We start from the raw sequence: 22,237 nt of genomic DNA, 5'->3' as shown, positions 1-22,237 counted from the left end.
TCCATCAACTGAGTCCTTGGTTTTCTTATTAAAAAAAGAAATTCTGCTATTGAGAAGACCAGATTGCCACAGAAATAACAATCCAAAAAATACCTTTTTTTTAATTTCTTAGAATTTGATATTTTAATTATCCTGCTGTCAAATGTCTAAAGTTGTTGTTTGACTTGATGGATTTGGAAGCTGTTGCAGCAAAGGAAGGAGGTAGATACGACAGCTAAATGAATACCAGATGGCTGATTGAAAAACTTAAGTGTAGGGATGTACAGAGACACCAGGCTCGGGTGAGTCTGCATGGCTTCACAAATGCAGCAGCTCCATCCTGGATCATGAACCCCTTCATCTCTCTTGAGCACACTAATGCAGCCCTTCAAGACATAACCTCGATATCATTGCGCTATATTTTATTCTACCAAACAGGCACACTTAGTAACAAGTTTGGCTGAATGTTTGCAACAGAAGCACTTAAAGGAAGGACTATCAACTGTAAAAAGATAGGCAACATCACTCAGGTACAAAAAGCCTTTGGAAACATACTGAGGCTGTGTTATAACAGGTTTTAGCCAAGTAACCTTTGTATTTCTGAGAGAAAACAACTATTACTCCCCCAGATTAAACACATATACAGACATTAATCAGTGATTTGTAAGTGATACGCAACCTCTGCTCTGCTTCCTTCTCCCTACTTACAGCTCTACTATCACCACTGGCTTCCTTTCAAACATTTTTCTTGGGTTCTCTTATTCTTTGGTGTTCCCTTTTATTCCATACCAGCATTTCCCAAGATTTCTGGTTTCTTGCTCTGTTCTTAGTCCAGCTCTCATTCCTTTCTCTCTTGTCTCCTCAATTCATTTTCCCCTCACCATTTTATGATGACACCCTTCTTTTAGGATAGGTACCCTTGATCTCCAGCTAAAGGCCTTACCATTGGCATTACCTCTAAGATCCATTGCCTCAATTAAACAGAAGCATCACTCATGACCCGACTTTTCTGAGGAGTGCCTATACAGCTCCTTGGCAGGTTTTCTTCCTTTATGTAAGCTCAAATGCAACCAAAAAATATTCAACAGCAGCACAGCAAGGCAAGAGGAGTGTCTCACAGGCAGTGCACATCAGAGTCCAAAGCTTTGCGGTAGCATGGAAGAGAGGGTAGGGAAGAAAAACAGACCCATTAATCAAATCTCTACATTCATAGATAACTGTATCTTCTATAATTCTCTGGGAATTTAGAGAGGATGTGAACCATAAGCCTTTTCTCAGCTGTGAAAGATGATACCCACCAGCATCCATGTAACTCCACTCTGATGTGTTCAACTGTGAATTGTAAGAATTGCTCAAAATACGAATTTCAGTTTGAGTTCTCTTCTTTGCCTAACAGTGTGTTTCCTCTGCATACAGACAGGGGGCATTTACCAAGCATGATGCAGAACCACATGGAATAGCTTCAGCAAACTTGGAGAACCGAAGGACAGGGTCCCATCTCCACAGTGACGCAGGTGCCCAGACACTTGCCCAGTGATGCTGCACAGCACAGAGCAGATACATGAAATGGCATAGTTCACCTGCTCTCTCAGTACAGATGCTTCCTCAAAATAAACCTCGAGCTAAAAACACTGTTTTAGATTAAAACTCGCTCAACAATGTGTTAAAGGCCTTAAGAAAAAACAAATGCAAGTGCAAGTAGGAATTAGGAAGGTATTCCTGAAATCCCACACTTGGGCTCCAGTGTTTGGCACACACATCACCAAGGGCCACCTTGGACCACCTGTTCTTTTGGAAACCAGGAAGTGTGAAGGTATTGAACAAAGACTACCATGAAATCATCTGATTACAGTTTCAAAAACTGTATTTCCAGCCATAAACCTACCAGAGATGCTTTCACACACGCAGAACCTTGGATGTTTTTAAGCTCCTGGAAAAATACTGGTGGAAAGTTGCCAGATACTCCAACTTTGTGATAATCAGGTAGAGAAAGCACATGACACAAGGACAGCATAGAAGGTGACACTTTTCTATGTATCTCCACCAGCTATAGTCTTCAAATTTTAAGCAACTGATTTCAGGCACAAGGGAGCCACTATATCCCAGGCAAGCCAGGCAGCCCAGTCAGTACTCACTTGGAGGCTCAGCAGTAATACAAGAGTATACACCTGTACCTTAAAAGGCATCCCACCAATAACTCATTTTCTGTTGAAACCAGAAGGGGTTTGGGTTAAAAACAGAAAGAAAACAAGAGGTAATGGGTTTAAACTCAAAACAGGAGAAGTTCAGGTTAGATATAAGGAATAATTTCTTTAGTGTGAGGGTGGTGAGGCACTGGAATGGGTTGCCCAAATAAGTGGTAAATGCTTCATCCCTGGCAGTGTTCAAGGCCAGGATGGACAGAGCCTTGGGTGACATGGTTTAGTGTGAGGTGCCCCTGCCTGTGGGAATCTTAAGGTCTTTTCCAAACCTAATCATCCTATGACTCTATGAATAAAGACCTGGGCATTAGAAGCAAGGTGTACAATATTTTCTGAATTACAGGCAAACAAATCTTCATTTGCAAGCATTCATACAGACAGTTGTTTCAACATCACAAGACTCAAGGTTTTATTCAGATGAGCTCTTTCAGTCTGAATCACTTCCCTTTGATGTTAAAAAGAAAGGGGAGGGGAAATGACAACTACTGTAATTTACAGTGTAAATTAACACTTCCGATTATATTTCACCCCACAGTAACATAAGATTTTTACAGTGTTTCTACGTAAGCCATTGCTCAACACATAATTGTTCCAGTTATATTTATTATATTTCCACCCTACTTCTATCATGGTATTTTTAGTCAATCTCTTCTCCCATTCAGTAGGAGATCAGCAGGATTACATGAATACTAGAAGTATCTTATGAGTAACAGGGATCTGGGAAACGAATCTCATTTTCAAGGGGCCTAAGCTAGCAAGAATACTGGAGCATAGCATTGCTTCAGGAAGCTGGTACTGGGACATCATCTTTCTTAGTGTCTGGAGCACTTTTGCTAGTGAACATCACAGCCATCTAGCTACTTTCCCATGGGATCATCACCTGGCTAGGCTGGCCCCCCTAACCATGTCACTCCACTGTAGCTGGATGAGGTGGCATAGGTATGTCAGAGCAATGCAAGACTCATTATGGCATGTATTTAGTAATTCATCACAGTTTTCCTCAGCTTGTTTCATAATCTTTACAACAAGAAAACTATGTGCTCCATATACTCCTCACTCAGCTCAGTGTGTCTATAAGCTTATGCATTTAGGTGCATCCTGTTCCTGATGCCTACACACTGCTCTCCACAAGTTACATGTTCGTCATAATTCAAATGTTTTCCCTGGATTCAGATATCACAGTCAAGGCTTGACAGCAAAACTGTGAGCAATCAACATGTTAAATCATTCCAGCCTTGGCAGAAGACAATAGTGATCAAGTCAAGAAATAATTCATGCTCAAAATAAATAATTAAGCGCTATTTGTGCCTTTGAGGTAGTCTTATCCGGGGAGCAGCTCACAGACACGCCACCAAGCCTGGTGCCTTCTGCATCCTCCAAAAGCCTGCCAGAGCAGGGCAAGACTATACCAGGCTTGAAGAACTCATTTTCTCCTGCTAATTGAGCTGTAAGCTAGAATCTCATTCACAGCCCACATACTGCAAACAGTGGGCCATCAGCAGTGCCACACTCTGCTCTGTGAAAAGGAAACCAAGTGCATGCAACCTGCAAACTGCTCAGGCTAGTTTGTAACTGAAGACAGTACTTCTGGCAGATGACATCTTCAGGTTGGAAATGTCCATTCAGATCCTCCAAGTGTCCCCCTCAAGAGGTCCCAAAAGTCAAATCTTGGCATCGTTATTATGCCACAACAGATCAGCCTCTGTGACATGTTCTCGCTACTTGTTGCCATGCAAAGCGAGAGACATTAATACTGCTAACAGAAAAAAAAAATGTAGGGAGAAACAAGTTACTACAGCCTGTCTCTAAATGACAAGAGTATTTTATTTTATTGTTTCTTCCTCTCCCAAAGACAGGAGCAAGGGATGCGACAGTCTCCCTGAGGATGCTCACAAATCTGGCGTCAGAGGAAATAGCATCGCAGCCAAAGAAGGAAAGACTGTCAGTTCAGCAAAAGTAACAGAACTTAAAAGATGTTTAATACAGTTTTGCTGAAGGCATTAGTGATTCCAATGGCTCATTTTACCTAAAAGCCACAAAAAATTAATCTTGATTAATTCAAATGTTCATGCCAGCATTCACAATCAAGACTGCTTAAGATAAACATTTACAGCCTGGCTTTTTTAACTTGTCATGTTCTAGCACAGACCCTCATTACATGGCAAATCCTGACAGCACTTCAGGGAAAGAAAAGCTAAAAGCTTCTGAAATCACAGCAATTCCCCTTCCATTAATAAGGAAGTTGCCTGATTTTGTACTTTAAATGCATCACATACATACAACTGTTCATAGTACTGTATACAACTCTCGGGCCACCTACATAAGAAGGCTGTGGACCTGCTAGAGCAAGTCCAGAGGAGGCTACAAAGTCAATCAGTGGGCTGGAGCACCTCTGCACTTCACACAGGCTGAGAGACCTGGGCTTGTTACCTTCCTCCCTGTAAACCCACTTGATGCCTTCTCTACCAGTTCAGTAACCATCACACTTTCATCTACCCTTTTAGGACTCCTTTTCATAGGTTTGGGTTGGAAGCATTTGTTTCTCTCATTGAGCTGTTACGTTTACATATCACAAAGTGCTGAACATGAAGTGTTTATTTTCAATACTTCCATACTTCAGTGGATTTCTCAGAGACACTGGAGTGACTATTCAAGCTCTGTTCACCACCACCCTACCTATCCCTTGTAACTCAAAGTAATTTAACATCATCTTCTTAACATTCATGTCAAAAGTGCTCTAGAAGAATTGGGTATTTGCCCAAGATACCTTATCTAAGCTATGACATCCAGCCCAGAATACAGACATTAGTTTGATTCACAAAGTTCTAGCTCAGTATTTAGTTGATGATTTTTTTCCTGCTTGAATCTCCCTTACTGAGATGTCCCGACTTCATGTTGGAGTTTTTAAATGAGCAGCTCACGGAATGTTGAGAAGCAAAACTAGTTTTGTTGATTTTGGTGTAAATTAAAAGTATAATGAAAATAATTTCAGGACAGGATGAAAGTAATTAACAAAGTGTACTCCATACCTTATACACTAAGGGGCACTTCTCAGTCAAAACTTCATTTTGGTCTCAACTTATATGTGATTTTCAGTGGGAAAATTTCTACCACCCCTAATTGCACTCGTGTTCCTCACAATTTATACCAAAGGAATCACTTGTAGAATTTTCAAATTACTTTGTCACTGTGCTGTGATTTGTAAATGCAATTAAAAACAACACTAAAGTTTCTCACATCCCAAAACACTACAAAAATAAAGCTCAGAGCTAGAAAAATTAGAGAAGAGATAAAGATGAAAGTCCTTTTAAAATATGCAAGATCTGAAGATTGCCTGGTGTTCTTCCACTCTAAGGGCAGGGTTGCTGACACCAACTTTTTATCATCTCGGCTGTGTAAGATTAAGCTCTCTGTTGCCTCTTCTGCCCATGAAGAAGAACAACGGACCCTAATGAAAAATGCATGCAAGCACACAATATCAGACATATTGTTCGGCTATCACTGGACTCAACCCGAGCTTTTCATATGAAACTTCAGAGAAGGGTTGATGGTATTACTCAATAGAATAAAATTGTCGTCTGAGCTGCCCTTAGCCTTAAGGGTCTTGTGTCCACTCCTTCCCAATCCCCATGTACTTTTGGAGGTGAAAGAGAAACAGAAGATAAATACAACCTACCCAGGATAAAGAAAATAAATGCTATGAGATGTTTTATCCTTTGATCAAAGGAACAATATATATTGCATGCACTTAATGTATGAACAGCAATTCACATGCTTGGAACAGTTTCAGAGATGACATGTAGACATCTTTATTCGTAAATATCCTATGAGTAAAGGATGGTACAGCCTATGTAATGCAGATCTCTAGATCCCTCGCCTGCAGCAGAACAGAGCTTTACCAGTGGCTTTACAGTTACTCTGCATTTTAGCATTTATCGAGTTAGCTGCATATTAAACACAGACCAAAACCTGCAAAATGCATGCAGCCTGCAAAAAAAAAATTAGTAAAAATTTATCATGTAGGGTACGTATGGGGGTCTATATCCTGTGCTTCAGAATAGCCATTTTCTCAGGAAATAAATTAATAGAATTGAGAGCAAATTATGCTTCAAGAGCATGATTATGAAAAAACTTAATATATACATAGCCTATCAGGGTCAAGTAAATACAAAGTCATATTTTCTGACAAAGGGGAATAGTGGAAAGGCAAGTACAGGCCTCCTACTGCTCTCAGCATACATTTGCTCAGGCAGGGAGGTCCTCAAAGACACATATGTTGTGAGCCATGAAGTCCTGGTTCAGCCAAACCCTTCAGTTTGTGCTTAGCTTTAAACTAAACAGATATGAACACAGGTTAACTGTTGGGTTTTTTTCTTTTAGTATTTTGGTTTATTGTTCATATGCGGTGATAAAGCAAAGCACCTTTTAGTAAGGCTGTGCTGAGGATCCATTTAAGAAACGAGAAATACATGTTTCTGGTGCCTCAGGTTCACCCTTGACAACGATCTGGACCCCCTTCTAGGATCAGCACCTTCCAGAGAAGAATTCTCTGTGAGAGACTACAGATGTATCTCAATATCAGCCACAAATCCTCTGTACGGCCCATGACAATTTCAGGTAATGCTCCCTTCCTTAGATGGCTAAAGTTGCATGCAATCCACTGCTGTACTGTACAGTTACTACAACCAGCCAAGTAAAAGTACCAAGGGGGTTGTATTTTGGGTTTTTTGGGGGGTAGCGTTGTTTCTTTTTAATTAAATCAGCATGAACAATTTGCATTTATTCTGCAAAAAAATAAAATGAGGGGAAGAAGGACTGTCTTTTAGCCTGATAATTCTTAGGGTCTAGCCTACACATTGCACTCTTTTGGTCCGGCCACAAGTGAAGCAAACAGATAAAAGTAAGGTGCTGATGTGCATGAAAAAGAAAAGGGAACACTCAAACTGCATGCACGTTCCAAGTACTATCAACTGAGGGGTACAAACAGGCAAGGAAAAATTAGCAAGATTAAAAGCAGTGACAGATTGTCCCAGACTGATGTATTAATCCCTCTGTACTGTGTGTAGGTGTTTGCTGCACAGGGAGCAAGCAAGAGGCTTGAGCAAGTGACCTGCATGCACCCTTGCAAGACATCAGCACAGGTTAGTGCCCAGCATTTCCCCCCCAAGCTGGATGTAGTAGCTGTGGAGGTTTACTCAAATTTGCTGGACCAGTTAATGAATTAGCCACAAACCTTGCAGTATCATCAAATTAGAGGTATTGATTTATGCAGGCCATTGGTAGGTCAACCAGGAAAGAACAGACAGGAATTTTACAGTTCCAGGACAGATTTGCTGCTGGCATAACCAGAAAAATTCCCTCAGAGAAAGGAGAGACCTCAGCTTATAACTGCTTGAGATTTCACAACATGGCTTCTGACATCCCCAAGGTAAAAATTCCTCAGAATCACAGGCTGGTTTGGGTTGGAAGGAACCTTAAAGTTCATCCTGTTCCAACTCCCTGCCACGGGCAGGGACACCTTCCACTAGAGCAGGTTGCTCCAAGCCCTGTCCAACCTGACCTTGAACACTGTCAGGGATGGGGCAGCCACAGCTTCTCTGGGCACCCTGTGCCAGTGCCTCAGCACCCTCACAGGGAAGATTTGCTTTCTACTATCTGATCTAAATCTCCCTTGTCATTTTAAAGCCATACCCCCTTGTCCTGTCACTACAGGCCCTTGGAAAAAGTCCCTCTTCAGATTGCTTGTAAGCCCCCTTTAGGTACTGGAAGACACAATATATGCATACACACTACTACACCTATAAAAGCACAGGTCTGATTTGCAGAAAGCTACACAACCAGCTACAACTTAAATCCAGTCCCATGCAGAGCCAGTACAGGGAGTGCATGTAGTATTAAATCTTGTGCTAGCACAGCGAACTGGATTATAGTTAACCCTCAGAGCCTCATCCTGCTGTGAATAAAATCAACACGAGTAGAATCAAATCTTTAAAAGACAGCTACTACACGATTTGATATCAAGTTCATCATCATTTGTAACAGGCATAAATCCTAAATACTATGACGGATATAATCAGTGCTTCTTAGTGCATGGCTCTGATCTGAATTCTTTTATTCTGACTAAACTCCCACACAGTTCAATTCAAGATCAGGTTATGTATTAGAACAACTCACAACAGTAAAAAAAGCAAAGGGAATAAATGAAGTATAGGTGGAAAGCTGGTTGACACTAAGGTTTTGCACATTTCTTTCTGCTAAATGCACGTAGGAATAATCTGTATAGTCCAGTGTATTTGCATAAGATTACTGATAGAGCAAAATACCTCTTGCTATGAGTATGAATCACAGAAACCATGTCAGTGAAGGACTGTTCCTCCGGTTTATCCCATACAAATCAACCACAGCCTTTTCTTTTGAAGGGGGTGGGGAAGGAAGAGCTCTGTCACTCCTCTGCTTGTCAGAGACTGAAGCATCAGTCAGATGGCAGATGGGAAGATAGGCATTTTCTCACATTCCTGGTAAAATTAGCTACTGCAAATTTTATGGACCAAGCAACAATAGACACCCACACATCCAGGATTATAAAATGACCCATTTTTTTTAAATTATTATGCTCTTTACTGTATCTCAGGTTTGCATAACACAGTAACTAGATTTGATCATAGACTCATGAATCACAGACTGGTTTGTGTTGGAAGGGACCTTAAAGCCCATCCAGTTCCAACCTCCACCATAGGCAGGAACAATTTTCACAAGTCCAGTTTGCCCCAAGCCCCATCCATCCTGGCCTTGAACAATGCTAGGGATGGGGCAGACCACAGCTTCTCTGTGCAACCTACAATAGAGAGACTTTTCTGGAAAGTATTATATATTGATTGTAAACTTCAACAATTTGTCATTTTTCCTACTACAGCTATAAAAACATTTTATGCCAGCTTCATGACTCTCACTTCTAAGACGCAAGTGTCAGAAAGCCCCTCGTATACGATATGTAGAAAGAGATTCTACATCTCCTTTGGTGCAGAAATAGCAGAAAGAAAGAGAGAAAATGAGAGAGAAGGTGGGGTAAGAATCAACCAAGGACTATCTAGAGGAAATCTTCTCTGCCTTCTGCAAGAAACAGAGGAACCCAGACAGGTCTTCTGAAAGGTAAGTACATTAGCCTTCCACATGACCTCCACTGACTATTTCATAGGTCAGAGACATTTCAAGCACTGTTCACTATTAGCACATAACAATTCTTTTCACAGATAATCAGATCTGTGTGACTGGTTTCAGGCCCAACTCACAGGTTAGTGCTGTGCAGAAACTCTACCATAAAAATGTCAGTTGATTTCTGTATCAACACTATCTTGTGGGAATCAGACACAGCTTCTCTACTGTTCACTAAATTATAAGTACTCCAAGGCTGAGTTCTTTAATTCTGATAGCATCATACATTATATAAAGTTATCCAACCATCTGTTTGGGTTCAATTTATATCAACACATGTGTGTGCTTGCTCTCCATTTTGACAAAGTTATGACAAAATTCTCTTAAGACTGCAAATGTGAAAGACTTTTTTAATCTTAGTTCCTAAATAATATGGAAAAGGATATTGTAGAGAAGGTATAATGTTTTCCTAAAACTTTAGATAGGAACTGCATTTTCTGATGGAACAAAATCCACAAAGAAAATCTACTTGTATCCCACTCAGGACAGACAGACCGGTACAGTAGATGCAGAAAGCAGGGGAACTTAATCTTGACCAAATATTCTTTGTTTACCAGCTTCCCGTTGCAACAAACACCCCATGGCAGGCTGGTGCTCAGTTTTTTCCCAATCATTATTCGTATTCACTTCCATGGACGCCCAGCTTGACCATGTAATAAGGGTCAAGTGTACACCTTCTACAGGTCTCTTTTGTAACTTTGTTGTTGTTCATCAAACTAGTCTGGCCCTGAAGTCTTTGTGTTAAAGGTTAAAGGTAAGAGAATGATATGCTCTTAAAACTGAGGAGGTCAAGGGAGAAACCCTCCATACCACACTTCAGCAGGTGCTGGCAGCACAGAAAGGCATATTTATAAATAAGGAATTGAATTATCAACAACCCTAAATTAAAAGAGGAGTGTGAGTGGGAAGTAAGGCCTTCAAAAGTCCCAAAGATAAAAACCTTGGATGAAATATGCTCCTTAACACTTTTTGGTAGCACAGCAGGTAATTTTGGCCTGATAGGAAATCATCTGCTCACTACTGTTATAGCTAAAGCTAGTTTAGATGGAGACATAACCTGTTGATGTCCACGTCTTCTAGTGGAAATGAGTTTGCACCTCTTTCTAGAGAGCTTTTTCCCCACTTTCCTGCTACTTCCAGTTCTTTTATGAAGTCTTACCAAAAAAAAAAAGACAGAAAACCCATCACAACCTGCCAGAGGCGATTTTTTTTTTTGTCAACAGCATGACAACACCTTCCCTGAAGCAGAAGCAAAAATACCCTGAGCTACAGAGAAAGAGTAGAGGAATAACAAGTGTATGTGAGACTGACTTTTCACTGCCTGTTTCTTTTCATATCCATTAAACATGCAAATATTCGAAGATGCATTAATGTGCAATAAAATATGTTTGATTGGTGACTGCTTTCATGTCTTGAATGACTCTTTCTGTATAATGTAGTGTGAAAAATACCCTTCTTTCAGCCAGAGAAGGGAAGAAAATGGCCAGGTTTATATTGCTACTTAAATCCCACAAACACTTCGTGTAAGAGATACTACTGGGCAAATCCAACACCACTATTAAACAGGGTACTTCATGGTAAGCCTTTGGTAGGATAGGCTACTGATGAGCATTAGCAAACAGACATTGGCATAAGTGCTTTAAGTCAAACTGGAAATTAGATACTAGCAGTCGAAAATTATGATTTATTGCTCACAAGAAGAGATCCTTCAGAAAAGTGACACAGCAACCTCAGTACTGCACAGGGCCACCTAAAATATGCTTTTTAATGGGGACCAGGTTTTAATTATTTTCCACATAAAGACTGCCTGTAAAAACAGCTCTCACTATAGAAACCAGAACTCAACAGCAAAATCCAGCTTGAAACATTGAGCAAAACACACCATCCCCCAACTTGCATTCATCTACAGTCTGCAAACACATGTTCTTGATTCAAAATATCTGTCAGTCCATATTTGAACTGTATTGGACAGAGCTTGTTCCTCCCTGTCCTGACACAGTGCTACTTCATGACTCTCGGAGATGCAACTCATTAAAGATTTAAGATGCTATTCAGATGGCACATGTGTTTATCAGCTAAGGGTTGACAAATTCTTCCCAATTTGCTTCTGAGCTCGGCTTTCACATCAACCCAGATGAATTACCATTTATTTTTACCCCAATACAAAACTTTGCACAAAAGTTGCTAGCAATGTGCTTGCAACAACTATGTTCTTGGATTGGCACTACAAGAAAACACAATGCCAGGATGGTGATAAGAGTTTTGCCTTCTCTGAAACATGCTTTTCAGACCCTGGAAATAGGAATTTCATAGGAGGTAGGGTTTTTTAGTATGCGAACAGAAGGCAGAAGTAAGTTCAAAAGTGTCTGGGTACACATAGCACCTTTGACTTCCCTGGATCGGGAGTGACAGCCCTGCTGGGACAAAGTCTAAGGCTACCAGTTGAGTGAAGTTCCTGTGGACTCAGCTGGAGCTCCCAATATAAACAAAGCCCATGAAGGTATCCCACTGCAGACTCCTTCAGCTTCATACTCCATGCAGTGCTGTCTCAACTACTAGGCAGTTTTACTCTCCATTTCACCTTCCCTGTCTTTCCATGTTTCCTAGGTACTCTGCACTGCCCAGGGGGGGTGCTGTCACTCTATTCCCAGCCTCCCACTGCATGAGGAGGACCTTGATCAGCCCTGCAAAACCTGAAGGAATAGCCCTCTTCCAGAACAATGTCCCTCCTCTCACACACATCAGGAGGCAAATAAACCAAATGAACATTCAGGACTCTTTGAAAGCCTTTAACATTTGGAGGCTCAGTACTGATTTCTAAGCACGCAATCATCTCCAAAGTGTGCAGCTGTGCTCATCTACCAAGTAACCCCATGGTGCAACAGAAGTCAATTTTCTAAATGGCTTTGGTGGTGAAGTCTGCAACAACTTGTTTTCTTGGGCATATGAGAAGAGAGGAAGGGAAAGCAAAAGCAGCAAGGAAAGGGTGACATGAGACAGAAGGACAAAGAAGGAAGAGGGAAGGTGAACATATGTTAAGATACAACTGTCCTAATACTAACTGCCTGCAAGACTGTCACATCATAAGGAATATTAACTTCTTCACTAATTAATCCAGAAATCGTTTGAGAATATAGAGGGAGAACTGTACTGGTTTTTAAAATCAAAGGCATTTCCCTGCACTGTTATACTTCCAGATGTCTTGAAATCCAAATTCCGTATTTCAAATTCCTATCTTGTCTCCAAACATCCAGCTGTTTTTGGAGCTCAGCCAGCCATCTTCTCACTTTGACATATCAACCTCATTCTGTTGTGGCTGTTTTCCACTTGCCGCTTCACACACACTGAATTTGCTCCTTTCCTGCTTCCTGAACATGGTCCCGCAGTGACCAGGCTGTGGTTGCTGCAGCCAGCCAGCCCCTGCCTGCATGGTGTTCCTTCAGTTAGCAAGGTCGGCCATGGGGACATCTGCCCTAAGCCTGCACCAGACCAACCTGCCTCTGGACCAAGCTGCACTCCTGCCTCTTTGCAGGCCTGAGTAGACCCATGAGTTTTCCTTTCCTTTTTCCTGCTTTTGATCCTAGCTCTTCTGTTCCCCCTGTGATAGGAATGTGGTTAGTACAGATGTGAAAACCAGGAGGCAATCAATTAACTTCTTTCCTCTCTGATCAGCCTCATTAACCATTCCTCATGATTTTTACAGGACTAAAACTTGTCCTATACTTAATATTACTGACAATTTTATTTTGAAGACATGATTTCATGCTCACAGCAGACCCATTGCAGCAGCAAGCCTTACATATTTTTAAAGTTCATCCAAACTGCACAGAGTGGCTACACCAGTGTGAAAAAATAACACCCACATAAACCAAGAGGGATTTAGGCAATAATGCCAAGCAGAACAACTGGAAGCCTAGTTTAAATATAAGCAACAGCATCCATACACAGATCTGCACAGGTTTAATGACAGTATCACATTTTTATTTACTCTCCTACACACCCGGCACACAAATAAGTCTTGAAACAACTTCCTGAATCTCAACCTAATACATGCATTTCATGTGAAAAATCAATGTCATTTCTTAGATCTCCAAGACCGATTATTCTCCATGGAAAATGGATCATCTTTACTCTTATCAGGCTGTTTCTGTGTACACAGTGTTTCATCTGCTTCTACTTTAAGTGTATTAACCCTTGTGCATGTGGGTCACTTAATTAGGCTTTGCTGAGACGTAAAGCATGAATCATCAGTAGAAACAATTTCATTCCCCTGGCACTATAGGCTGTCACCTACCCCAACTACACATCACTAACCTCTTATAATTCTGCAAGGACACAAGAAAATGCACACCAGTCCTCTGTGTTCTTTAGGCAACTTTTATTTTCTCAAACCCCTGTTTTGTTGAAAAAAAAACATCAATCTATTCTTACAGTGTTTTTCAGACTGAAGCCTGGGAAGAGCAAGATTGACAGTTCCCTGCAAGCATGTTTAGGCACGTGTGTACACACTGGAAAGATGGCATTTTGTGAAGTCTTTCTGGAAAAAATAATAGAGGTTTGTTTGCTAATCTTGACTAGAAATGTTTTTTTTTTAGTAATGGCCCAAGACTTTGGCAGGCCTTCCGCTCCTCTTTTGTATCACGGATAAAGAAGATTGATTGCAGTTCACAGACTGTAGCACTGGCCTCTGTATCACTACAAAGCACAGATCTAGCAATCTCGTGGTTACAAAAAGGCAGAGTGAAAGCGACTCCAAGCTGAAAAGAAATTAATCTACTACAGAGATGAGAACAAAGCAGAGGATGTTACCTAGGAGTAAGCAGGAGTCCCGGGGGGGGGGGGGGGGGGGGGAGAAAAAGAAGTCACAACAGAAAACCGAGTAGTAGCAGACCAATATGAGTCAGACCAGTCTCGAAGTGTGGTCCAGCCCCTCCTTTCTCTGTGCCCCCACCCATAGAAAGGCTCCTGAACTCCTCTCCCATTGCCCCATCAACCTTCCTAGGAATACCTAAACAGAATTTTACCACTTCGGTTCTTGTCCACACCTGTCTGTGCTCTGCACTTGCTCTACAGATAATGAGAGCAAAGAAAGAAGGGTAGCTTTAGCTTTCTCATAATACATTTCTGAAGTGTCTATTTGTGCTATATGTGTCTTTACCATAGGCCTATATTTTACCTTATCCTCTTAAATAGATATATAAACTCCAATCAGCAGAGAGTCAACATGACAAAGTGACACAATTGCTTTTCCAAGTTGGCCATCAGTTTATGATTTCAGCAACTATTGATTAACTAGCTTAGCTACTCATTAGGTCAGGAACCAACTGTCTTGTACTTGAGAACAGCAAAGACTCAACGATGCACAGCACTGATGCTGAAGAATATTTAGGGAAGAGCAACCCAGCACTTGAGACACTTTGGATTGGAGGCTCCAAACAGCTGAGTTTGCAGCAGAGCTCAATGAACTATACCAAACAGCAGTTCCCTAGGGAAAATGCTCTGCATGTTGAAGTGGCAGAGCCATCTGCTACCCCTTCTCCCCACGCTCTGCAGTCCCTGAGGTGAGCAGGAGGACTGGCATAACAGGCAGTGAGTGCTGCCTGATCAGAGAACTTGGTGGGGATGAATCCCCCGTGCATATTTTGGGCAGGTGAAGAAATCCCCCTGCCATATCCCAGCAAGTTGAGGGAGCTGTGGCCCTCTTCATGTAGGCAACTGCAGGAGTGTTAAAAGGCATCTTCCCCTCTTTAATTTCATTTTCTCCCAAGCTCAGTAGTCTGTCATCCCATTCTTGCTTTTGTTAGCTGTCAAGCCAGTGAAAGGGCTCTCCATGACCTGGCCAGCCATGCTGCTCTCTCCTCCATGCCCTCCTCTCCTCCCCATGTTTGCCTGCTTTTCTCTACCGTTTATCCCCACTGTGATATCCTGCTATGACAAGGTGCTGAGCGGCTTCCTTCACAGTTTCTCCCAGCCAGTGTAGAAAACTTAGGCTACTGAGGCAAAAAGCAAAGTGGATTCCCCTGGCAGCACATCCTGCTCTAGGAGGCAGGCGGTAGTGATCAGTCTGGACCAAGAATTCCTGTATTTTCCAGGTACACAGGTTATCACCACCCCAGCATCTCTCCACTATGTGCCTGTAAGTCACACGCTTAATCATGCCACAACAGGAAGGTGGCAGTGCACTGAGGAGGGGATGGGGGCCACTGATGACAGCCTCACTGAAGGCCTGCAAGACCTTGGGTCAGAAACATTGGGTCTTAGACAATACAACCACGCAAGAGAAAGTATTTACTAGAGAGCATGATGTAGTGAAGAGTCCAGACCCGAGCCCAACAAATTAGCAGCAGATTTTTAAAAACAAAATAAAAGAGAGGGTCTAAGTGAAGTGTAAAGAGAACATTTGAAAGAGGAAGAATCAAAGTGAAAAGGTGAAACTGCCAAGCAAGAACAGAAGAAGAGCTCGCCTTGATATTAATAATGCTTTAGTCAGCAAACAAGAAGATATGTTGCCCATAAAACAGAAGAAACAGTACTTTCTTGATTTGATGGAAGCTCAGTGGCAGCAAGGAAGTATGTATTAAATGGTAACTCATGGCTAACACTGCATATGGGGAGAAAACTGAACACAAGAAACATTACCTTCCCTCATATGACTCAAGAGCCTAACAGGGGTTTTCTCTCTCCTTCTTTCTGTGCTTGGCAACCAGAATCTAACTCTACCTTTTAATCTGCACATTAGAAACTAAGAGTTGAAAGCAATCACTATGTTAATAATAGCTACTATTTGGCCTGATTGGGAAGGTTATATGATAACTCCAGTGAGATCATATGGAATGCTGACAAGAGAGGAATATCACTTGTAAATTTTGAGAAAAAAAAGGACACACTCCTCTACAACAAGGAAAGCTAGAATGGGGAAGAAAGGGCTTGAATTGCAAAAAAAGACCTTTCTGTTCAGTGAGGTCTTTCTGAATGAGTGGCATAGATAATTTCAGGAAAGCTGCAAAATCTCCACCATTACATACTTAAAAGAGCTGCCAAGAAAATCACTCCTAAGGAATAATTTTAAGTACAGCTGGTTCTGCTTTGTTTTAGAATGGGCCAAATGACCACTTGTGCTCCCCCTCTTCTACAATTTCTATGAAAAATAAAAGAAACTAAAAAAGGGAAATTCATTTTTTTATTATACTGGAGCCTGAAGCTAGAAGAATTTGAGCTGTATAGTTGAGACCATATCATCATATGAGAAATTATTGGCTTCTATTCTGGGTTTTTAAACCCAGAATTAACAATTAGATCTTCAGAGATGAAGTTGCCTCATCATTGCATGTGCTTGTTGCCAGCAGGGCCCTAGATGTTGTAGTCTGTCATAATACTGTAATGACTCCAGTTTACCAGATTTTATAACATCTGTGGGGCCAATGTCTTAAATCATTAGACAGCAATTTGTTTTTATGAGCCCAAAGATTGCCAGAACTATATCATCACACTGCAGGCAAGTCAGCACAGGTACAATACACATAACATGCCTATCACAAATATATTCTTGCATCCATCTCCTGCATGTGTATCCTTTATGGAACCTCCTCCTTTACAATTCTTTAAACACTAGTTAAGCCTCCAAAGTTCTCAAACTGGAATATTTAATTTTTGATGAAACCAGATATACTAATGACAAGAAGCTCAACATCAAAAAACGCATTAGGTGGATTTTCAAGAGCCACACAAAAAACTCCCACAAACAAGTCTTCCTGAACCTGAATTTTGGAAGTGCTGTGACAGCAACAACCCTGTTTATGATGCAAGGGTGGTCAAACCCTGGCAAAGGCTTCCTGGAGAGGGGATCGGCGCCCCACACCCATCAGTGGTGAAGTGGCATTTAGACAATGTCCTTAATACCATGCTTGAACTTTTGGTCAGCTCTGAAGTGGCCACGCAGTTGGACTGATGATCACTGTAGGGCCCCTTCCAGCTGAGGTATGCTGTGCTATGCTATTCTACTCTATTCTGGTCATCTTCCTACTTCCTCCCTTCCCTACCACAAAATGATAAGGAAACCTCTGATGACATTTCTTCCCAGCCTTGCACTAGCAGAAGGCACTGGAATATCCACAACCATGCAGCAGAGCCAATGCCTCAGCTGGCACGTTGTGGGAAGGAGTTACACACCTTCCAATGGGGACAAGAACTGCGGATCACTTTGAGATAATTTGACCATCTGCACAGATTTTCAAGCAGCAAGCATGAAGTGTAGTGTTTGAAAGTCTTCTGGGTTCATCCACTCTTCTCTCAGGCCATGGCAGAAATCAACCCTGTTGACCAGAGACCACTCATAATAGCCATTCACTCTCTGCGCTATAGTAAATGTGCATGGCACTACCTTTGGCAGCTCAATCCTCTGAAATGGAGGACCACACCTGCAGGAACAGTACCTTTCCATTTGTGGACACTGAAATTGTAAGGGACCAGTTGTACCTGTTGAGTATTCATGAAGTCCACAGCACCAGAGGGGATTCATTCCAGAGTACTAAAGGAGATAGCAGATGTTACAGCAGGACCCCTTTTAACAATCTACAACAAATCCTGGGAGGTCTCTGCTGTTTGCAAGCTAGCCGATGTTAGTCCATTTTACAAGCCTTTTCTTCCAAGTAGTCTTGTCCTCAGAACTGACTCAGCCAGCCTTGGCTACCAGTACATCTATTCAGGTTTCAGTATAAACAGACCTTTAAACACATCAGTGTTTCATTTATATCTGACTTCTAGGCTCCTAAATATCACCAATACTTTTAAAACATTAATCCAGATCCTCCTGCTGACTGTTGGCAGCTTTCAACAGACGCTGCCAGCTCAGCACATCCTGAACTTGGGGGGGGGGAAGTGAGTGAAGAAATGCAGTGAAAACTGGTGTAATTCAGTAAATGGGACACTTATTGATTCAAAATCAGGTGCCAGGGCACACGTGTTACTATTTTATGCATGACGTGAAAAATGAAGTGATCATTTACTATTTCTAGATGTTCAAATTCACATTTTGAGTACTAGCTCGGTCCAGCCCATTTTGGACAACTGCCTTCCTCCCCTCATTACCACTTCAGACAGTTTAATTTACCCAATATGAGATGGTTTTATGTCAGTCATTTAGCTTTTGTAACATAGGGATCAGACATACGTGTATATGGGCACATTCACTACCTACAACCTACAACTGTTTCTTCTAGACTGCAAAGAATTGCAGATAATGATAGCATCATTAGAAGAAGTTTCCATAAATGAAGGCTTATGGTTTACGTATTATTTATGTCTTTAATACTTATGTTCCATCAATAAAGAATAATTGGAAAACATGTATAAATTCTTTAGAAACACAACTGACTATAACAACAGATTAAACTGAAGGTGCCCAATAACAGCAACAAGATGAAACAACGCATTCAAACACTCTTTAAGTCAGTCTGGTATTACACATCTGTCACAATGCCATCCTATTCAGACCATCAGAAGTCAGGTAAATCATAGACTTTTAACTCCTAAATACAATTAACTTCTTGGCATCAAGCCCCCAGAGCAAACAAACAAAAATCAGTCATTTCCTATCACTCCCACTTGGGGACCTTCGGGGTTTGTTTTTTGGTTTTATGTTTTTGTTTGTTTGCGGTTTTTTTAAGGTTAAGTTTAAGCAAAAATAAAGCAGGATCTCTTGTTTAATAACCATAATGGAACTCAAAGCTAACCAGAACTGTAGGCACAAGAGAACTGATGATCTCACACAATCACTGCATATGCATGCCATGAAAAGGGAAGCAAGGATACAGAGTTACATGGTACTGTGTGACCTGCTAACAGCTTTCATTGTCTATAAATACGAAACATTTAGACCACTTCTATAAGAAGTAACCGCCACAGACACCACAGTGAGGCCAAAATCACCAGACACTTGACTGCAATACATGCAGATCAAAATAGACAAACTCCCCCTTGTTAGCATGGCTGATATAAAGCAGCCCATCTGGCACACAGCAGCATCGCCAGGTTGCACCCAAGGCACCCGCTGGGCTTGAGGTGTCTACCCTGGGGCTGATACACAAGTAGCCTTTGCCAGGACACCAGCACCTCAAGGACTTGGATTAAGGAGCGCCCTCTGGTATGCTCACACATTTCAGTAAACAAGAACAGACACACCTGAGAAGAGTACACGGGATTGTAAAGACTTATAATTAACCATCTGGTAAAGCACTGGTGTAACAACACTGACAAAGACAGGATTGTTAGGCTTCTATTCCAGCTACAGACCCACCTCAACTCACACCATAGTCATCTGATCCCTTCAAACTACTAAAGAGAATATTAGGTGTTTTACTCAGTAACAGTTGGAGCCTTCAGGAATGGCCTGATGAACACTATCATGACTTTGGTACTGAAGAGTCTTGTACTTTATGACCTTGGGAGCTAGACAGGAGTATTTGAAAGGGAAAGATCCATCACTTGCCTATGAATGACAGCCTCAACCATTAGATTCTTAAATAATGACATGATTACATATAAGACTTTTCTACATATTAATTGCTCCACTTCTTATTCCCTTTGAGCTCCACAGAGCTCAATTTGTGGCCAAAAGGAAGTAGGGATTTACAGGCAGTGAAGTCTGAGAAATACTGGTCATAAAATAATCTCTATTAATTCTCCAGAGCCCTATTACATAGGGCATGGAGCAGCACAGGATACATGCTAGAGGGATATAAAGGTTTTATGTGCCCTCAACAGAGATGTCTTGCAATGTTTGCTGACAACTGTGCCTCCCAAATTCATGCTGAGAACAGCTTTATTACCAACCATACTAATAGCTGATAGGGATGCTATATATAGTCATCCACAAAAGCTTTTCTGCATGGTTTAATGTCTGTATCTGGTCCTGTTCTGCAACAGCAAACAGCTAAACAGGAGTTACTGTGTGGAACATTTATACCGATCCGCTTTTATTACTGAAAAGGAGCAAAATAAACAGCAGCCAGCATTTCCGACCAGGAACTCATGCAAATTCTCCCCGACTCTGACGGTTGTTCATTTCCAGGCAACAGAAACGCCAGAATCGGCGCCGAGCTTTCCAAGCAACCATCGCTATTAACTGCACAACCCTGACCAGCCCCCCAAAACCGGAGCGCTGCCAACGAAGCCGCGGGCTCCTGCCACACGAAGGGGGTTCCTGTCACACCGCTCGGAGAGGAGCGCTCCAGCCGGGGATGAGCCGGCGTGGATATTAAAGGAAATGCAATCCTCTTAGGAGAGCGGGCGGTGAGGCGAGGCGAACCCCGCTTGCCCGCCGCGGGCCGGCACCGCAACTCGGTGGCCCCACGGCGGTGCGATTCCGGCCTATCCCCACGGGCGAGGAAGCGGCGGCCCTTGCGGGCCTGCGGCAAGCGAGCACCGGCACCACCGCATCCCTTGAGGGCAGCGACCCTCAGGCCGCCCGGAGGTGAGGAAGGGACGGACACCGGCACGGCCGAGGGGCGGCGGGTACCGTTATGTGGGGCAGTTACATAACAACACCCCCACCTCCCGCCTCAGCCGACCCCGCCGGCGGGTCCGCAGACCCCGAGAGGGCAGAGGGGAAGCGCGGAGCGGAAAGCGGGGTCGCCCTCCCCTCACGAACTGCAGGCATCGCCACCGCCTTCCCCCTCCTGCCCACCGGGGCGAAGCCGCCCCTCCCCGGCCCCACAGCCGCTCTCCGTGATGCCCCGCAGCGCACCTTCTCCTGGGCGCGGTTGAGGCGTTTCTGGACGTTTTTGGCGAAGATGCCGGTCTTCATGTCGGCCATGGCTGGCGGCGGGGATGGGGAAGGTGGGGGGGAAAGGCAGACGGGCGAGGCAGAGCCCGGCGACAGACAGCAGCGAGGCAGGGATGGCTGGATGGATATAGTGAGGGCCAGCGGGGAGGAGCAGGGTGAGGAAGAGGAGGAGGGCCTTAAAGACACAGAGGGGGGAGGCGGGGCCGCCGCTGCCTCAGGTGCGCTGCGGGCCTCTTCGCCTCAGCCTTCCCCGGGCTCTTCGGGATAGGCAGCGGTTGTTGGGCCTCTGCTGGCGATGGGGCCGGTACTCTAGGTAATAAAATCATCAAGGGAGATAATCATCAATGAAGGTTGCCAGACACTTCCAGCGCTGCGGCAGTCGGAGGCTGTGTCTGCTGCTGGTACAAGCAGCCCTCGTACAGCCAGAGAGCGTGAGGCATCCACTTACCCCCTAGGAATTCCCACCAGCTCAGAGCCGCTCCAAGTTTCCAAGCCCCTTTTGAAGTCTTTCACCCTTGTTTGGGGGCTGCAGCAACGTGGGCATGCAGCATAGTTGGGTGCTGCAGCTGGGGGACCTGCACCCTGGCTGCGCCCAAGCTGGGGTCACTGGTGCAGGCCCTGAATGTGAGTGGTGTGCCTTGGCTTGCCATTGCACCGCTCTCTGTGTCCTCCTCCTATCCATTGCTCACTCCTATCTTGATGTAGCATCCAACAGCAATAAACTGGCTCCAGACCAGCTTCAGGCTTTTGATCTCGTTCCTGAAGTTACAGCTCGCAGTCAAAACTAGAGAGAAGCTGCAATAAAACTCTGTCCTCCCTTGACAATTAAGCAACCCAAAATCTTCCAAATACAGAGTGGCTCAGCACCAGTCACTCAAGGATAGCAAAGTCGGCTTGCTTAGATACCACAGCCCCTAATTCTCTTCTGGCTGAGGAAAAAAATAAAAGCAATGCAAAGCAAAACCCTGGAACTCCAGACTCTGAGCCTGTGCCTGTGTTCCTCTATAGGAAGTTGTTCTGTTTGTAATGCTTTTCATTTATTTTTCAGACTGGAACAAAACAT

At 43.0% G+C, this 22,237-nt stretch overlaps 2 protein-coding genes across 4 annotated transcripts in view; both read right to left on the bottom strand.

Moving 5' to 3' along the window:
* LOC133275011 (amphiphysin) overlaps window positions 1-21,273 on the bottom strand; it is a 107,781-nt gene extending 86,508 nt beyond the window's left edge. For all 3 annotated transcript variants that reach the window (XM_061464692.1, XM_061464693.1, XM_061464694.1), the window contains exon 1: window positions 21,136-21,273. In XM_061464692.1, the coding sequence (XP_061320676.1) occupies window positions 21,136-21,204 (69 nt within the window). In that variant the 5' untranslated portion in view covers window positions 21,205-21,273. The remainder of the gene's footprint in view (window positions 1-21,135) is intronic.
* Window positions 1-22,237, bottom strand: part of VPS41 (VPS41 subunit of HOPS complex) — a 222,880-nt gene that overhangs the window by 85,253 nt on the left and 115,390 nt on the right. The window lies entirely within an intron of this gene.

The sequence above is a fragment of the Pezoporus flaviventris genome, unplaced genomic scaffold (assembly GCF_033815535.1).
Source record: "Pezoporus flaviventris isolate CSIRO_AGI_PZ_B2104156 unplaced genomic scaffold, CSIRO_AGI_Pfla_v1 ptg000037l, whole genome shotgun sequence".
Lineage (NCBI taxonomy): Eukaryota > Metazoa > Chordata > Aves > Psittaciformes > Psittacidae > Pezoporus > Pezoporus flaviventris.
The sequence above is the reverse complement of the archived record's forward strand: the minus strand, read 5'-3'. Positions and strand labels throughout refer to the sequence as shown.